Here is a 17,113-nt window from a genome sequence, read left to right on the forward strand (position 1 = left end):
TTCATGAGCTTCTTGTGGCAGTTTATAATCATCTTTTGGAAAAATTGTAAGATTGTAAACTACAATTGATTTTTTAAAAATGTCTTTAATTGTAAAAAGAGTATTTAGTTGAAATCTTGCATCTTGTGTTGGTTTGATGATAAATGAAACTATTTATGTACTCCACTAAGTAGAAGAAATTGGATTGTTTTGTTTCTTTCTTGAGTTGATGACTCCAAATGAATCAAATCATTTTACAACAAATAAATGGATACAACATTTGGTAGAAATGACAAAAACTACAGTATTACAAAGAATAGGTTGAAGCTAAATAGTAGGGACGTACAACACTGATCTAAAGGCAGTTATCGGAGAAAAAAACAAACCGGAGTTTGTTTCAAGAAAACTTACTTGTAGCCTTCCACCCTGCGTTAGCAGATAAGGTACATGTTATGAGGGGTTGAGTGATGTGCCGCCTTGGTTGAAGCTCTGCAGTAACGTTGCAGCAGCACTAGGCGTTGCGTTTTTTTGACTTTCCACCACGCCTCTTGCGTTTCTTTCCACTATGATTCATAGCAGCATCATGGCTTCGTTTCATGGCATTTCCTCGGTCTTCGCTGCTGTAAGTTTTAGCAACGAGACTGTGGCAGATTTCTGCAAGAGACGATCCTGCAATCGACTTTGGAGGAACAGGCCTGCATAGAGTTCAACCACATATCAGTAAGACCGTTTACCAACGCACACACGCTGTCCTATTCATACGCTCTTGTAATGCCACTATCTTCAGGGTCAATGCACATAAAGTGTAACGGATAGTTTTACCGGGTGGAAAATCTGCTCTGAGAAACAGCCGACTGATGCCACAGCGTAGGTGGAGGTAGCAAATCGTGCTTGCCAATAACCTGATCGAGGTAAAGAGATTGAGATAAGCTGAAGCTGTATTTTGACGATAAGCAATAAAGATGGCATTTTCTGCACATGCAATGCAACTGCAAGTTGGTGGTTTAGCGCAGTAAAATAATAGGGTGTTAAATTCTATCTAAGAGCTCTGGATGGGCCTGACACGGCTGTAACGTGTTTGAACAATGTCAAGACCTCCCGCTGAGATGAAAATCTTGTTGGATAACGTAATACATAAGGAAATATAAACAAGATAAGTATATACCTTTTTAGGCATTCTAACTCCTTCTGGTGGTCTAGGGATGTGAGGATGAAGATCGGGAAGTTTATAAAAGACCAGCCTACAATGAAGACGAGAAAAAACATCACATTCATCAGATCAAGCGTGTGCAGCTCAGGAATCCAAGAACAGTGAAAAGTGGAAATACACACAAGACTTTATTCGGCGTGATTGTCTTCATGTCATGTAAAGGAGATGGGATCTCTGGAGGGCAAATGGGCTTGTCGGATATGTACACGTACCCATTCATTCCATCACTGCAACAAGTATAATATGACAATCCAGGGAATAGACATAAAATAGACCCAACGCAAGCTTAAAAAGGGCTTCTAGGATATATACTACATATTTAAAAAAATCTGCACATTTTAACCTGAATCTTGGGTTAATTAGCGTCCTCACTTTAGCTCTCTGCAGCTTCGGATGATCTTTATTCCGTTCCCAGAAAGTCAATATTTTGGCCGCTAAAGGATGTGAAATGTTAATAAATAGTTGATCAACGCCCAGAGTGTTTCGCCGCCTCTCCACATCCTAAAACACAGCATATCATTCAGAAACTCAATAAGCACAACAGCATGAAACTGAGATTAGGCAAGTTCGCATTATTCCAATAGCTAAAAGCACAAAGGTGTTACCGTTAATGTATTTTCTACTTTTGCAATCTCACTAAGAAGACGAGCCTCGTCAATAAAGGGTAATTTACAAATAGCCTGTCAATGAACAAGAGAACAATATGAAATCTATCAAAAAGATAAAAATGCAAGAGACAAAAACAGCTTGCCAACTTAAGGATTATAGGCAGCCAACCGAATAACATGGACAAATAAATCAGATTAAACTGAATTCCAAGAAACAACATGAATCTCGAGTGTTGAATCTGTTGATAGAGAACAGATGTTACTAAAGGAAACATAATCTATGTGTACGAATCATACCTTCCATGCTTGTTTTCTCCCATTCAAATCCAGATCAAACTCTAAATGAAAAATTAGACATTAATATCATAAAGTAATACAGCAGAAAAATAGAGAGAAATTTGTGGCACTAATTGAAAACAATACCCGTGGGATAGAGATCCAGGATAGGGGATGCTTGATCTGTCATTAACTTCCTATAGCATAAAGGAAGCGCTCCTGCACTACACACCGCAACAGATTTCGTTAAGATTAATCAAATTCCAGGAATTCAGAGTACATGATTAGTTACTAGAATCATATCAGAAAAAAACCTTGCAGCAGGCAGGACACCCATTAATTGGTCGAATGGTTTAAAGGGTTTCCCGAGTTCAAAGTGAATATCGAGCTGGTCTAGGTCTCGGAAATCAGATCCGAAGGGAGCGTAATGGTATGGATAAAACCTGATTTCGTGAAATAATTGGTACAGTTATCGTCAGTTCAGTGATTAAATAAATCATCAACATTTGAAGCAGGTAAAACATTAGACATAATCAACTGAGAAGTTCCAAAACTTAGGTTTGTGAGCAGTTTTCCCCAAGAAACCATAACTAGGTATCAGATCTTCTCAACAGTAGTACATAAACAACAAAAATCTTCATTGATCATTTGTATTTGAAGCACTTAGCTATATGTTGCTATAATGAGAGCATTGTATAGCACATAATAGAATGTGAACTCTAGGCCATTTACCAATAGCAGATATGTGACCCACGACCACAAATTTAGAACTGAATCATCAATGTATAGTTAAAATAAAAGGACAATATTTATGTAATCTTTGTATTAGGTATTCACATGAGAACACCTAAAGAACAGGAGGAAAATACAAACCATTGCCATGAGCATACTCCTTGGTAGTAATAATGCATGACCCAGCATATCCCCTCAACATATTTCAAGACCTGTGTTAAACACAAGAGAATTATATACAATTACATAGAAAGATATACAGTAACATAAATAGGTCACCAGAAACAGGCTTGTATACAAATGATCTGCAGCAAAACAGTAAATAAAAAGATAGATAATTGCAATACAAGTAGATATGCAATATAGCAACTACTGATTAACCCTGTTCTATGTTAAATTACTAGTAGCATCTATTAAAGCTTTTAAAAGAACAGAGTTAGCAGAATAGAGAAACTAGGCTTTCTTACAGCATCTTTTTTAACTGTCTCACGGTCATCATCACTTTGTGCCTCAAACTTCTCGGTGTAGTATCTCTCTTTCCAACCGTCCTCTCCTAGATTTACCTGAAGAGGAAACATATCATCCTCTGTCAGTGAAACCTTTCACATAATACCATTCCTAGTTTTAAAATGAGGATTAAAAAAAAAGGATGTCGAACCTTGTCTGCCACAAATGTGGCATCAGATTGCAAATTGGACTGATTCAGAAGTCAAAAAAGTATCGTCTTAGAATCAACCAGATGAAGTACAAATTGGGAATTTACAGATAGAAATTTAGATGGTTGTTAGATTATATTCACTTTGGCAGGAAAACGTCTTGCGCGATGCTCCCAGTTCAACTGTTCCTGAAAGTAACAAGAATTCAACGAACATATCATAAAAGAAGATTAAGGCAGTTGCATTCATTTAAAATCCATATAGCTTTGCAGCATGTGATACTGAACAGAGAACAGCTTAAAGGTGTCCAAAACATTAGTACATGTCAATTGAAAAGCATATCCATTTTCAAGCAATACACCAGTATGAGGGTTATACCTGCTGTCGTTTCTTGAAAATTGCATTCTCATGAGAACCAAGTGTCTGAACAAAGTGTTCCACTCCTTTCAAATTTACCTAGGGAAATAGGTATTAGCTAAACATGAACCAGAGTATAGATTAACTGTTTAAGGACGCAAATTTGAGAAATGCTATTCATAATAATCCAGCATTTAATAATAAATACCTACGAGTCTCAAACATGACATGCCTCTCAGCTGAAGATTTAATCAAGAATCAACCAGCATAGATTGTTGAAAGAATCAACCAGCATAGATTGTTGAAAGGCTTCAAATTATTAGGTCAAGTTTTCACTAATATGAGCTTCAACTTTAGAACTTCACAAATCTTTTAGTGAATCATAAAAATGCATATACTTTATCAGGATAATGAAAACAGAATATCAAAAGGTACATTTTCACTTTTAAAGCACCAGAAAAGTTGAACAAATAGAGTCCATATAAACATTTTATATACAGATCACATTCTCCATTGAAGAGCTCACATAGGTAATGGAGGAATCAGGAAAGGTTTGGTGAACCATCCGCAAAAATGGGGAAAAGAGGGTCGAAAAGACATGAATTAAAAAACTTATAGGTATATACCTCAGTAGCATTAGTGAGATAGCCACCCATTCGGACAAATTCTTTTTTGTAAACAGACATAAGCAAATCGATAGCCCCCTACAAATTCAGAGGAAAACAGGGTGAAACAGATATACACCCAGAGAAAGTAGGATCCTTTTATTCACCCAGATGAATATGTAGGCAGAAATATTGCATTGTGACTGTGTGGATAATCTGTGCAATGTAAATGATGGAGGTAGCTTCATGCTACAATGAATTTACAAGAAAACAAAATTTACAGAATACCAACCTCTGATATCTCCAATGATGGCACATGGGGTAGAAAGTCATTTCCAACAAAAAGGCACATGAAAACAAAATCATCTATCAATCTTTCAAGATCGAATTTTACTGTTGGATCTGGTACTCTCAGGCTCTCCGCCAAATAGTCCCGGAGTACCCATACATTGAGAAACTGAAATGACGATATAAAATAGCAAAAACACTAAAAATCAATGATTGCATTCTAATCGTTATATTAAAACAAATACATTATGTATAATTTTCTTAAGAAGCAAACCAAATCATCAGCTATAAGCATTAACCAATTATCAAACATCATCAAGTTATAGCTTATAAGGTTCTTTCAAACATCAATATGATTACAAAATTATGACTTTCAGTTCCAATTTCTTGCGACAATTAAGAGATTTGGCTTCCATAAAGGTATAGCTTTACCCTCAATGAAGTGGCAAACAATACTAATTGAAAAAATCAGAGCTAGAATGATAGAAACACAAAGGCAGAGATGCGGCTTTACTACATCAAGATTCAAGAAATAGAAGTTTAGCTTTAGTTCCTAGGTTACTGAATAAGAAAATCAATGTAAACAAATACAGCTGAGATCAACCACAAACATGTTGGAAAAGGAAAGTAGGGTGCTTGGATACAAAAGCAATAACTGTGACCTTATCAACCTCCATACAGTATCAGTTGTGTGAAATTCGCCAATACACCATGATATTGACCAATCTTTTACAGTTAAACTGCTACATTGTTAAAACCTATTACCATAAAAATAGCAAAAAAATGACCTGAAACTTCTGTTTTGATATGATGTCTTCAAGATATTGTGAAGGAACTTCCTTGGGCTCCAAATAGGTCTTTCCAGCTGCCTTCTTCATGTTGTGAGCCTTGTGATCTTTGCTATCAGGGGGCGGTCTTCGGACATCCTACGCCAAGAGCACCAAAATGAGCTTGATATAAAACAAAGCACCCCTCCAGGCAATTGATCAAGTCCAATGTTTCCTCAACATAATTCCTAACTAATGCAAATAGGAGACAAGATAAGCTTTTGGGTTTCTCACCCTCATGGCCATATTATTACAACCACCAGGCGAAGAAAAGTGAGATGAAAGACGCATCAGCTTGGAACAAATAGTGGGTGTATATCATAACAGGGAAAGGAAAATTTTGCAAGTTTGATTAGATGCTTACGGAAACAGAAGTAAATGCAATTAACATAGACAGGTCATCAAGTTTTTCTTATAATATTTTTCACAGAGAACACAACCAGTTTCAAGTTCATAAGTTTAGAATCCATCAGCAATTAACTGCTTTTATAAACCAATTTTTCCTATTGTGGAATTAAATTCCAAACAATTAAGATCCAGTAATTAATGTGAATCTGATTAGTGTCACAAAGCTTTTCACACAAGCACGTAACTAGATTGAAGTTACCATAAAGGCAAACACTAGGCTACAAAATTGTCTTTACAAAAAGACACAAAATGGTGATAGTATAATACAAGATGTCATATAAAAAATCAATAAACAAATCGTACCTCCCTTAAAACTGAGAAATGAACTTCATGGGTAGCCAAAGCAAGCATGATAAGATCTGCATCCTGAAGGAATAGCAACACAAATGACCATTATATTCTACATTTTCTTTACGAAATTACGAATGTAACATAAATGAGAGGTGGGGAAGTAAGACCGCTCCATGAATTTACCAAACCATACAAACAATGCCGTGTGTTTGGATCAAATCCAGGCAGATTTCTTTGCAAGCGGATATAAGACATCACTTTATGTTCTCCTTCACCAGGTACAGTAGCATCAGAAAGGATTACCTGCAATTACCAGGAATAGTTGCATCAACTTCTGAGATAGTGAGATGAAAACACTAACTAAAAGCTGGGGATTTCTTACCTTGACTCCCTTCCAACCAGGATCGTTGTTGATCCTTAAATGTACATAATATTGAAGTGCGGATGAAAGTGATTCCATGAATCCAGTCCCCGGAGTGATTAAGTTAGAATCGAGCACTCCACTTTCTGCCGGTTTATCTTTCTCCTCATGGTCGCTTCCTTGTTTCTCTAATAGAGAAGCCTGAGAGCAGTCACATTAAACAAAACACGACAAACAAACCTTTAAGACGTGGATCTGAAACTAAACACCATATTCACCATATCAGCTGCATCTTTAGCTGCTCTGAAACGTCTTGCTCGCTGCTGATTCATCTTAGCCCTCGGGGCAACACCATCTACAAGAAATTACAGATTATAGTATATTAACCACTTCCTCAACTACTTCATTATTTACACTACAACTAACTAGCAAGCAACACAACATTTTGACCTACCAATGGCCATGAACAGAAGCTTGCGAGGCCTAACCAGTGCGAAAATCCGATCAATATACTTGAAAACTGCGGCAAACACTTCATCGTAAGATTTCGGAGGAGACTGCAACAAAATTACACATCCAAAAATTAATAGCAGCAGCTCAAGTATACATTACATCAGTAATTAGCATGAATTTCACAATGTGCCTAAAAAACTACCCCGTTTTCAGGGTGAAAACACGGATGTATAATGCCGTTCATGTCGAGATACAGATTGTCGAACTCCACTCCGTTAGGGTTCGACCTCGTGATGTCGACGGGCAACCTAACTCCGTTAACTACCGGCGACGAATCCTCCAGCACGTCAACAACTGACCGCGGAAATCTCTCGATCAGCCACCGGTAAAACGCCGGAATCCCCATTCTGAGAAGAATAGATTGAAATGATTATTGAATTGAATCAGTGATTAGGATCAAAATTTGCAGCTCAATCTGTTTTGGGGAGGGTTTTTGAATTAGGGTTTAAGAGTTGAAGAACTCGCGCGTTGTATTCCGCTCATGAGCAGAATTTATATTTACGATTTTAATATAAAATAGTATAAATTTATAATAGTATTAATTTGATTTAATTAGTTACAAAAAAAACTAGTCATAATCAACTAAACAAAATTTGATGATGAGTGAATTAACTTTGTATACTATAAATCGAATTAGAAATTAAAATCAAGCAATACAAACCATCAAATCTAACACTAAACCTTAATTAAGATGTTCTAAGCTCTAACATGGTATTTGCTTCAATTATTTATTCTCTCAACGCTTTGCATAACAAACTTGATTAAATTTACAATATGAAACCTTGATTAAAGTTTTTCGAACTTAAACGTTGGATACAAAGCAAATCAACATCAAATTACCCTTAAATCATGGGGGACAACTAAATATAGAGTATGGAAATCTTGATTGAGAAAATCTCGAACTTAAGCTCACAATACGAAACAAACCAACATCAAATTGTCCATTTAACAAAGATAAACCTAAGCCCTAAGTCAAAAAATTCTTACCGACACATACGAAGGCACAAACGTCGTTAGAACTAGCAGAGAGAACAGAGGTGTGGCGAAAATCGATCGCTTATGAAGCATAGGCGTGGCTGTTGACAGGCAACAATCGGTCGTTAAAAGACTAAAATGTCTTTCACTAGATATCTAAATCACGTTGTGGACTGTACTATATGATGATAGAATAACTTATTAAAATACTATAATGTTAACTCTTGAAATTACGAATCTAGGAACTCTATTTGACAACAAATAAGTCATTTATGATATACACATCTTATAAATCTACAATGTCATGGTAACAAACTCCAAAGATTAAGATTTCAATAAAAAAAAGGTTGAATAAATCAACACAAATATGCAACAAAACGATGACATGGTCACATGAACACTAATGGTTGCTTCATGTCACGTGTAGCCACGTGAAGACATCCAACTTGGATTCATTGTCCTAAAAAGATTCAAGTGTATATTAATGAGCATGTAATAGTTTAAGGATTGGACGAGGTGACAAATGAAAAGGTGTGATCGTAGTATATTAATTCTCAATCCAAATGCTGGTCCTTTTTCAAAGAGTTGACACAAACCTTTTCAAATAGTTGAAGAAACCCAAAACTTGTTCCATTTTCAACTTTTGTTGGGAATCATAAATGGAAGTCATTGGTTAAATAATAATCCGTCCCAGTAGTATTTTTTTTTCAATCCTAATAAATAGTTAATGATGAAAAATAAAATAAGAGAAAAAATAATGTAGAAAAAAAAATTATATCAAGAAAGAATGGGGTGAAATGAGTACCATAAATAAAATATCATTGGCTCAATGAGGAACATCTACAATATACACTATTTTTTTAGTGTAAGATAATAGCAAAAAAAATCCTAACTTCATTTTCTCGACCTAATACTAAAACTTCCAAACATGCCAAAATTTGACCAAATTTAGTACTCCTCCTGTTCCACAATAACAGAGACATTTCGTTTTGAGCACTCATTTTAAAAAAATAATAATAAATAGTTAAAGTGAAAAAAAAGTAAAGTAAGAGAGAGAATATTGTAGATAAGACTCTTCACTACATTATTTTCTCTCTTACTTTACTCGCTCTCCACTTTAATTATTTATTATCATTTTTTCAAAATTCAAAATAAAATTCTATTACTGTGGAACGGATGAAGTAATAATTTTTTATTAATAAAATCATAATTCCTTGTTGGAATAGTATATCGTATTTTCATTTCCCAAGTAGGGACGTCACGATCTGCAGAAATAATATTTCCAAGCAATGTAATTTTTTTAGATTTCCAAAGTCTAGGTGGCATTTTTTCCTAATAAAATACTCAATCAATTTGTGTCACGCTTCCATTTATAGTATGTTTTCACAATCTTTGAGATCCAAACTAAAATTGAGAAGCTTCAAGAGGAAAGGTAAGGTCACCACTACCTTATTTTGTTTGCATTTCCATAATTAATTTGTTCATTTATATTATCCAGGCTACATCTATTTTAAGATGTTAATCATCTTATTTTCCTAGGAAACATCCAACATTTTACATTCTTAAACTGTTACAATATTAAACTATGTTGTATTTGCTAGGTGCATGGAGCCATCACAGGAAGAGATAATTAGAGATGATGTTTCATTTACAGTAAGTTCTAAAAAAAATAAAAAACACTATTATAAATTTTTTAATTTATTTGAAAATTCTAATTATTTATATAAATGAACAGAAATCCCAACTTCTTGGCATGAAAGGGAAGAAGAGAGCATGTTGTTACCAGCAACTTGAGATGCCAGATTTCCACAGAAGTTTTTTGAGCCCTTCTGCATCTGATTTCCAGCAGATATTCACAACCAATGTGAGAATAATCACTATAAATTACTCCCTCCGTCCCGCTTTAGCAGTCCCATTGACTTTTCTGCCTTCTTTTTGTAAAAATGATAAAAAATAGTTAAAGAAGTGAAATGGTAAATTAAGAGAGTGAATCATATAGAGAAGAGTCTTATCTACATTATTGTGTCTCTTATTTTACCATTTCTCCACTTTAACTATTTTTTATTATTTTTACAAAAAGATGGCAGAAAAGTCAATGGGACTGCTAAAGCGGGGCGGAGGGAGTACTATTTGACCAACTATAGTTTTTAACCGAAACTAGTATACTAGACTATTAGTGTGAGAATATCAATCGGGGTGATACATTTCTCACATTTGCTGGCTCGGCCCATTTTGACACCTCTAGTTATGAGTCATTGATGAAAGAAACCAATGTTGAGGGCACATGGTTTAGTTTTTTTTAGGTCCCAATGAGCAATTTAGGATCTAGAGCTTTAGCTAAAAATAAAATATGCTTATACCTAATTCATTGTAACGTCTAACTTGTGCTCACATACATATTATTTCATCAAAACAGAACTCATTGCTCTCAAACCACACAAATCAACCAGATGATGACAGCTTCAGAAGTGCTCAATCAACTCCGAGAGCTTCACTAAAGCAAAACAACAACATACAGGTAACAACGACGACAGCGACAAAAAATTTAATCGAAATTCTAAATTTGCATTTGTAACAAACAGATGGACTCAAAGCAACCAAGAACATGGCTGGCCACCCTGTTCGGGTCTCGGAACGAGACCAAGAAGGAGGGGAGACGCCTCCAGACGGCCCAACTCCACGCGGCCCTCTCCCTGACGCAGCTAGCTGCAGCCATACACGGGATCACCACAGCCGCGGGCTGCAGCAGCAACGGAGAGAACTCCCCGTTCCAACCAGGCACGCCGTGCCAGGACATGGGCAACGTGGTGTCCTCTGCTGCAGCGCTCATCACCAACGTGTGCGCGGAGGCAGCAGAGTCCCTCGGGGCCGACAGGGCCCGGGTCCAGGGCGCTGTCGACTCCGGGGTGGCCGTGCGGACCCCTATCGACATGATTGCCATCACAGCCACAACTGCAACATGTAACATAATTAATACTCCATATATGTCTTAATTAATTACTATTATTATTATAACAAATTCGAATTAAATGAGATTGGGATTGGGATTGGGATTTGGATTTGTGGTTTGAATTAGGTTTGAGAGGAGCTTCGCTTTTGAGATCGAGGGCTGCGGCGGTGCCACTGTCGAGAGTTCAAGAGATGCTAAAGATAAGTGCTGAGATACGCACAATCATGCCTTCTGGTATGTAATTTTTACGGGTTCGTTTGTACGATGGAATTGAAACAACGTTGGTATTATAAAATTGTGATTTAATTTTTCAAAAAATTATTTGGAAAAATTTTGCTATTGATATGACACTGTATTATAATTCCAAATTCTTTGTTTGAGTAAAAAAAAAAAAACTAACATTTTATATTAACTTGTAATAAAAGAATTTTTTTAGATAAAGTAGATGTAAATTTAAAGGATGTTTTACACTAGGCTTGAATTCGAGATATTTTATTAATTTTTTTTAGATAAAATAGATGGCAAGGGGCGATGTCGGTGGGGATTCGTGCTCCCCGCGCGCATTTTAATAAGACTTGTATGTGTGCAGTGCTTGTGTTGTTTGTTATCAGCCATGTGTGCGTTTGCAGCATGCGTATGCTTGTGTGCAATAAATGCATTGCATGTTTAAGACACGTACTATAATTTTCCAAAAAACCATTTGAAATTTCAAATATGTACTTTGGCTATATATAAAGTCAAATTATCAAAGCGAAACTCATTTTTGTGGTTTACAAATTCCCTCCCTACCAAATACATCCTTACACATCATCTCGTTCAAATGTCTCAAGACGACACGAAAACTACGTGCAGGCCGGAAAGAGAGTACGCGGGTGAGCGTCTACGTAAAGCATCAAAACCTCATGTTTTGCTTCAAGAAGAAGTATCTAAGAGGAGCTCTCACATCAACCAAAGAGTGTACTTGCTTCTTCAACTTGTTTCTTGCTTTTTTGTTTTCTTACAACTAAGATTAAACACACATTATTTTGCAGATCAAGTCACAAATATCACTGAGGAGAGAAGAGAGACACAAGGGAATTGCTTGCTGTGTTTGAAGACCAAAAATGGGATTATAAAGCTACTATTTGAAGATGAAATGCAATCAAAAATTTGGATATCAACTATTCTCAATCTCTTGGAGATGCAGAACCTTCATATATATTGATTTTTTTTTGGTAATGTCACGTTTATTTTCGTATGTTGTGATTAAACAAGAGAATGTGAATTATCGTTCCCAAATAGAAAGACAAAAATAATACTCCTCCGTTTCTTCATTAGTCATAACTCTATGACTTATAAATGTAACGAAGCATTTCACTAAGCCTGTAGGGCCCGTTTGTAAAAATTATACTCCATGATTATAATTATAATTATGTTATCAATTAATAGCTTATTTTTTAATGTAATTTAAAAGTTATGAATCATATTTAATATTAATACTATAATAATATTAAGAATTATTGTTATCAATTAATAACGTTATTAAGCAAATTTTAATTATAGTTTAAATGTGTGAATCACATTTAATATAATACAAATAATCTACAAAATATTAGTATTACTGTTAATATTTCAATTAAAAATTTAATTTTAAAAAATTGTGCTCTAGTTAATTAGAACTTAAATAGTACTGATTTTTTTTTTATATTTTCAAACATAATCTAAACACATGATTTTTTTTTATATTTTCAAACATAATCTAAACACAAGATAAGTAATGAATAAATGAATTAATATTCATGAATTATCGTCTAGCTAAGAGTTTTGACAGCTTAAAGTGCGAAGGGTAAGGTTTTAACTATTAAGAAGATTTTTGTTAGTTTTATATTATTACTTAATTTTAAACTCTTATTGAAGATATTGTCGTATTTCTACAAAAATTATTATTTTTTGAAAACAAAATAAATCTTGATATTGACATAACCATATTATTTCCAGTTATTTTAGAGTTAACTATATATAGTTTATACACTTGATATATTTGGAAAAAAAAATCAATTATAGCATTTTTAAATATCACTCTTTATCCGACTATGTTTGAATACCCAATCAAAGACAGGCTATTACAAATAATTAGTAGGAGTATTATAAATTTGGTGTACCAAATTTAAATAAATCCACCATAAGCTTCGAATGAATGAGTACCTAACTTAAATTCATTATGATATTTTAAATAGCACTCTTTATTCAACTTATGTTTAAATATGGTTGTCCGTATGTTGTCGTTTGATTAAAATATATAGATTGCCAAGATTTAAGGATAATGATAAAAAAAAATCCAAAGTTGATTTTAAAATTGTGAAATGAACGTATAATTTAATAAAATATCATATTTTGTGAACAATTTATAAGAAAATAAAGTTATATAGTCTCCGAAGTCCCACCACAAAATCCATGAATTTACCAGAAAGCCCCTAATCTTTTAATAAAATGCACAATACTGTCGTCTGTCGTAAACAAATTGGCATCGCATCTCCAAAAACAAAACTCACATCGATCCGTTAAATCTGAAAACCACCTGATTGATCGGACGGTCACCGTCTTCCGATGGAATCAACGGCCGCCGGAATCTCGGCGCTGGCGGAGGAAGCCAAGGAGCTGCAGGAGACCGCGGCGTCCCTCATCTCCCGCACCACCCGCGAGGAGGACGCGCTGCGCCAGCGCGTCGCCGCAATCGACGCCCGCATCAACTCTCTCCGTTCGCCCCTCCGCGGCTCCAAGGATTTCGATAGAGTATGAGCTGCGTCGATTCATCCGCATGCATGCGAGTAATTTTTTTACGTGAATCGTTGTTTTTTTTTGTGTGTGCTGATTTTTGGATTCGATTTTGGGGAATAATTCCAAGGTGGAAGAGGAGCTGAAGAGAGTGAGGTATATATTGAGTGAGGGAGATGCAGCGGCGTTTCTTCCTAGCAAATCTCATGGTTTGTTTGCTTACTCTTATTTGGTTTGATTGTGTTGTGTGTGCTGCATATGATTTTGATTTGTTGCTCTCTAATTAGGTATGTTTTTGAGGATGTTTTTGGGGCCTATTAATGTGAGAGCTAATCGGAAGGATGTACAATTGAAAGTGAAAGAGGAATACAATAATTTCAGGGTATGATTCCAACCGGTATAACTAGTTAATTTGATGTCCTTTTTATTCCATTGTGATCTTGATTTGGTTGGGAGTGTATATTCTGTTATCAGATTTTGGAGCTCTATGGACATAATAAATGTGCAAATTTCTCATTCCATATTGTCATGAATCCTGATGAATGATTGAATGGAACAGTGATTAGCAAAAGTAGACTTGGTATTATCGATTATCGAATTTATTACTGTGGTGTATATCATGTATAGCTTTTAGTAATAAAAGTGAGATAAGATTGAGGCATTGAGCAATTACTTGTCATGTTCTTCATCTTGCTATCCCATGGCATGAGAATATGGGGGTCCTTGGTATATTCTTAATGATAAAGAAGTGGATAACGGATGAACCAATCGTTCACACGAGGTAACCAACAAAGTTGTGCGGACTGGTAATCGTGTGTGATATGTGTCATGTTGTGTTTAATGAAACATGATTTGCTGGAGACCACTCGAAGATTTGTTAGGTCTAGCTATTGATTCTAATAAGATGAGATTTAGATAATCGCACACCATGATCTTGATCTATCATCCCATGAGTCCATGACAGGAACATACACATAACATTTGTAAGCGTCTGCCAGAATTGTAATCATTTAAAGCTCAAGGGACCTCATATCTTACAATGAATGGCAGTGTTGATGAAATCTGATATTCATGAGCGTTCTTTATCTAAAAGATATATTGGAAATAATCTAGTTCAGTTTGAGTGCCTGGCTGCCTGCCCCACTTATCCGAACTTGAATTATTTTTCTTAATTATTGCTAATAAAGCATACACCTTTTTGCAATAACTGAAGATGTTTGTACTGGTGACAGGATAGAACAGCATTTTTGTTCCTTTGTTTGCCGTCACTATTGCTTATTTTAAGGTCATATATTTGGGGTGGATGCTTACCCGCATTACCAGTTCAACTTTACCAGGTATCGCATGGCAAAGCGCTGTTTTCTGATTTTGATCCCCCTCTCTCTTATCATTATTATTATATTATTTTTAGGGGAGTTTGTGTGCGAAACTCATGTCAGTCAGTTTTTTTCTGTTACAGGCATGGTTGCTATATCTTTACACTGGTTTGGCTTTGAGAGAGAACATCTTGAGAGTTAATGGAAGTAATATACGTCCTTGGTATTTGACTTTTCCTAAATCTTCTTACTTCCTAAAAGATTGAACTATTGGCATGTAGTTGGAGAAAATGTTGACAAGAAGATCAATGTAATCTAACTTCTTGTTGCAATAGTTATCGTTATGGCTTTAGGGATCTTCTAGTGCCCAAGCTATTCCTTTCCTTGTGTCATCTTTAATACTCCTTATTTTTTCTTTGAATTTGGTTATGAAGAAATAAGCCCATCGTTTAATCTAGTCATGCTCTTTATGCAGGTGGATTAAACACCATTATTTTGCCATGGCTATGGCTCTGATCAGTCTAACTTGGGAAATAGACCAAGGGCCTGACTGTGCTGAGAAACAGGTAGTTAATGCTTACCAACATTTCCCCTCACATAAAATGTAAGCACACCAACCCACCAAATGAAATAAAATTGTCATTGCAGATAGGTGTACAACTATTTCTGAAATGGGCAATAATGCAAGGAGTTGCTATGATTCTTCAGAATATATACCAAAGGCAAAGACTTTATACACGTATTGCGCTTGGCAAGGTAGTCTTAGCTTGCCTGGGATATTTGATTTCCTTTACCACCAGCTTCTTCATGCGTTCAGTTTACATCTTTTCAGAAAAGTTGACTCCTTTGTTGGATGCCCTGATACATATAGATGTCAAGATCTCTACATGTAAACTTGTCTGTTCAATGTCATTGTATAGAATGTTCTCAGTCTTTTTCAAAATAAATATATTGAAGTTCGTAACTTTTTTTTGTGATTTATGTGTGATGTTCACATGAGTTATTATAGCCTTCACTGATGGGCTAGAGGGAAATCGTCCTTCATATTGATTGAGGCACAATACTTTAACATATCCGGTCAATAATGTTCAACTATTGCTAAATGTAGGCTAGGAGGATGGATGTTGTTTGGGGAGAAACTGCTGGAGTGGAGGGTCAGCTACTACTGCTATGCCCGATACTTTTTGTTTTGCAGGTCTGTTAAGTTCCTTCTTCTTGTATCAATAACAAGACAACGATACCGCTTCTTTATATTTTACTGGAATCAACTCCTCGTGCAAGTGATTTTAGCAAATCCCTTAATAGACTGTGTAGGCTCGTTAAGTCAAGATCCATAAATCTTTTCATAGCCGCTCGTGTTTCTTCTTTTTGATGGCTATACTTATGACCTCACTAAAGCCAACGTTTTCCCTCAAATCGTGTTATGGTTCTCTGTTTTCAGGGATTCGAAGCTTATGTTGGGTTCTTGTTACTTAATACTACTATGAATGGATCCAAGTTGGATTGGCAGGTAAAGTGATTGTGTAAACATATGTCTTCGTCGAATCTTCGCTCTTTCTTCTTCATCAACATTGTATCCAGATTCACCTACGTGACTGTACCTACGAATTTCAGGTAATTACATGTGGGGTTCTTCTCATAGTCATGGCTGTTGGAAATTTCGTTAACACGGTGCAGACCCTAGTAAGGAAATCGAGGGTTAAGGCAAAAATCAAGAGAGGTAAAAGCAGGCAAGAGCTGCATCAACTGAATCATGGATCAGATGACAAGAGTTCGTAAACAGCCTGCAAATATCAAGTTTAGTTATTTGTGCAGTTTCTTTCCTCACAAGTTTTTGGCTTTTTTAACTTTTTTTTTATGATAGAAAACTTGAATACTAGGAGTTAGAAATCTATATTTGTCTTATATCATAGGATTTCTACACACTTTTGGTTTCATATACAGAGCTTTAACTACGATCCCTCGTGCCTGTGCCCTTATTTGAGACAGTCCGTACCTCTTTTTTCA

The 17,113-nt window shown here is 35.6% G+C and overlaps 3 protein-coding genes across 4 annotated transcripts; 2 read left to right on the forward strand and 1 right to left on the reverse strand.

The window, feature by feature from the left end:
- Positions 1 to 170: 170 nt before the first annotated feature.
- On the reverse strand, positions 171 to 7,562 carry LOC125223541 (5'-3' exoribonuclease 3-like). 2 transcript variants are annotated; one of them, XM_048126733.1, is made up of 23 exons: positions 7,254 to 7,562; positions 7,053 to 7,155; positions 6,877 to 6,953; positions 6,620 to 6,799; positions 6,421 to 6,540; positions 6,250 to 6,312; positions 5,500 to 5,637; positions 4,716 to 4,880; positions 4,445 to 4,522; positions 3,840 to 3,917; positions 3,605 to 3,649; positions 3,464 to 3,502; positions 3,273 to 3,368; positions 2,947 to 3,017; positions 2,388 to 2,516; positions 2,221 to 2,297; positions 2,095 to 2,135; positions 1,795 to 1,869; positions 1,533 to 1,690; positions 1,312 to 1,416; positions 1,145 to 1,220; positions 802 to 881; positions 171 to 674 (listed from the first exon to the last, which is right to left on the reverse strand). In XM_048126733.1, the coding sequence occupies exons 1-23, from the start codon at positions 7,455 to 7,457 to the stop codon at positions 491 to 493; spliced, it is 2,382 nt and encodes a 793-aa protein (XP_047982690.1). In that variant the 5' UTR covers positions 7,458 to 7,562; the 3' UTR covers positions 171 to 490. The 2 variants fall into 2 exon arrangements, with proteins under 2 accessions (XP_047982690.1, XP_047982692.1); XM_048126735.1 differs by having other exon boundaries at positions 7,053 to 7,118; positions 7,254 to 7,374.
- A 2,286-nt stretch (positions 7,563 to 9,848) lies between these two features.
- On the forward strand, positions 9,849 to 12,396 carry LOC125218237 (VAN3-binding protein-like). The gene is made up of 6 exons (XM_048119872.1): positions 9,849 to 9,950; positions 10,503 to 10,604; positions 10,669 to 11,047; positions 11,163 to 11,270; positions 11,889 to 11,993; positions 12,068 to 12,396. The coding sequence occupies exons 1-6, from the start codon at positions 9,882 to 9,884 to the stop codon at positions 12,238 to 12,240; spliced, it is 936 nt and encodes a 311-aa protein (XP_047975829.1). The 5' UTR covers positions 9,849 to 9,881; the 3' UTR covers positions 12,241 to 12,396.
- A 1,132-nt stretch (positions 12,397 to 13,528) lies between these two features.
- On the forward strand, positions 13,529 to 17,064 carry LOC125218125 (transmembrane protein 120 homolog). The gene is made up of 10 exons (XM_048119729.1): positions 13,529 to 13,808; positions 13,921 to 13,999; positions 14,078 to 14,172; positions 15,023 to 15,127; positions 15,250 to 15,329; positions 15,582 to 15,672; positions 15,755 to 15,862; positions 16,215 to 16,301; positions 16,548 to 16,616; positions 16,721 to 17,064. Exons 1-10 carry the CDS (start codon positions 13,623 to 13,625, stop codon positions 16,883 to 16,885), a joined length of 1,065 nt encoding a protein of 354 aa, XP_047975686.1. The 5' UTR covers positions 13,529 to 13,622; the 3' UTR covers positions 16,886 to 17,064.
- Positions 17,065 to 17,113: the final 49 nt, after the last annotated feature.

The sequence above is a fragment of the Salvia hispanica genome, chromosome 4 (assembly GCF_023119035.1).
Source record: "Salvia hispanica cultivar TCC Black 2014 chromosome 4, UniMelb_Shisp_WGS_1.0, whole genome shotgun sequence".
Lineage (NCBI taxonomy): Eukaryota > Viridiplantae > Streptophyta > Magnoliopsida > Lamiales > Lamiaceae > Salvia > Salvia hispanica.

Bases quoted from the DNA above. Each gene is read 5' to 3' on its own strand.
- LOC125223541 (XM_048126733.1), bottom strand. From the start codon at position 7,457: ATGGGGATTCCGGCGTTTTACCGGTGGCTGATCGAGAGATTTCCGCGG. The intron at 3,650-3,839 runs GTATAACCCTCA...TGTTACTTTCAG, and splicing joins TTTTCAAGAAACGACAGCAG to GAACAGTTGAACTGGGAGCA. The intron at 2,517-2,946 runs GTTTGTATTTTC...TCACGAAATCAG, and splicing joins GGAGTATGCTCATGGCAATG to GTTTTATCCATACCATTACG.
- LOC125218125 (XM_048119729.1), top strand. From the start codon at position 13,623: ATGGAATCAACGGCCGCCGGAATCTCGGCGCTGGCGGAGGAAGCCAAG. The intron at 13,809-13,920 runs GTATGAGCTGCG...AATAATTCCAAG, and splicing joins GCTCCAAGGATTTCGATAGA to GTGGAAGAGGAGCTGAAGAG. The intron at 14,173-15,022 runs GTATGATTCCAA...TACTGGTGACAG, and splicing joins AGGAATACAATAATTTCAGG to GATAGAACAGCATTTTTGTT.
- LOC125218237 (XM_048119872.1), top strand. From the start codon at position 9,882: ATGCCAGATTTCCACAGAAGTTTTTTGAGCCCTTCTGCATCTGATTTC. The intron at 10,605-10,668 runs GTAACAACGACG...TGTAACAAACAG, and splicing joins AGCAAAACAACAACATACAG to ATGGACTCAAAGCAACCAAG. The intron at 11,048-11,162 runs GTAACATAATTA...GGTTTGAATTAG, and splicing joins CACAGCCACAACTGCAACAT to GTTTGAGAGGAGCTTCGCTT.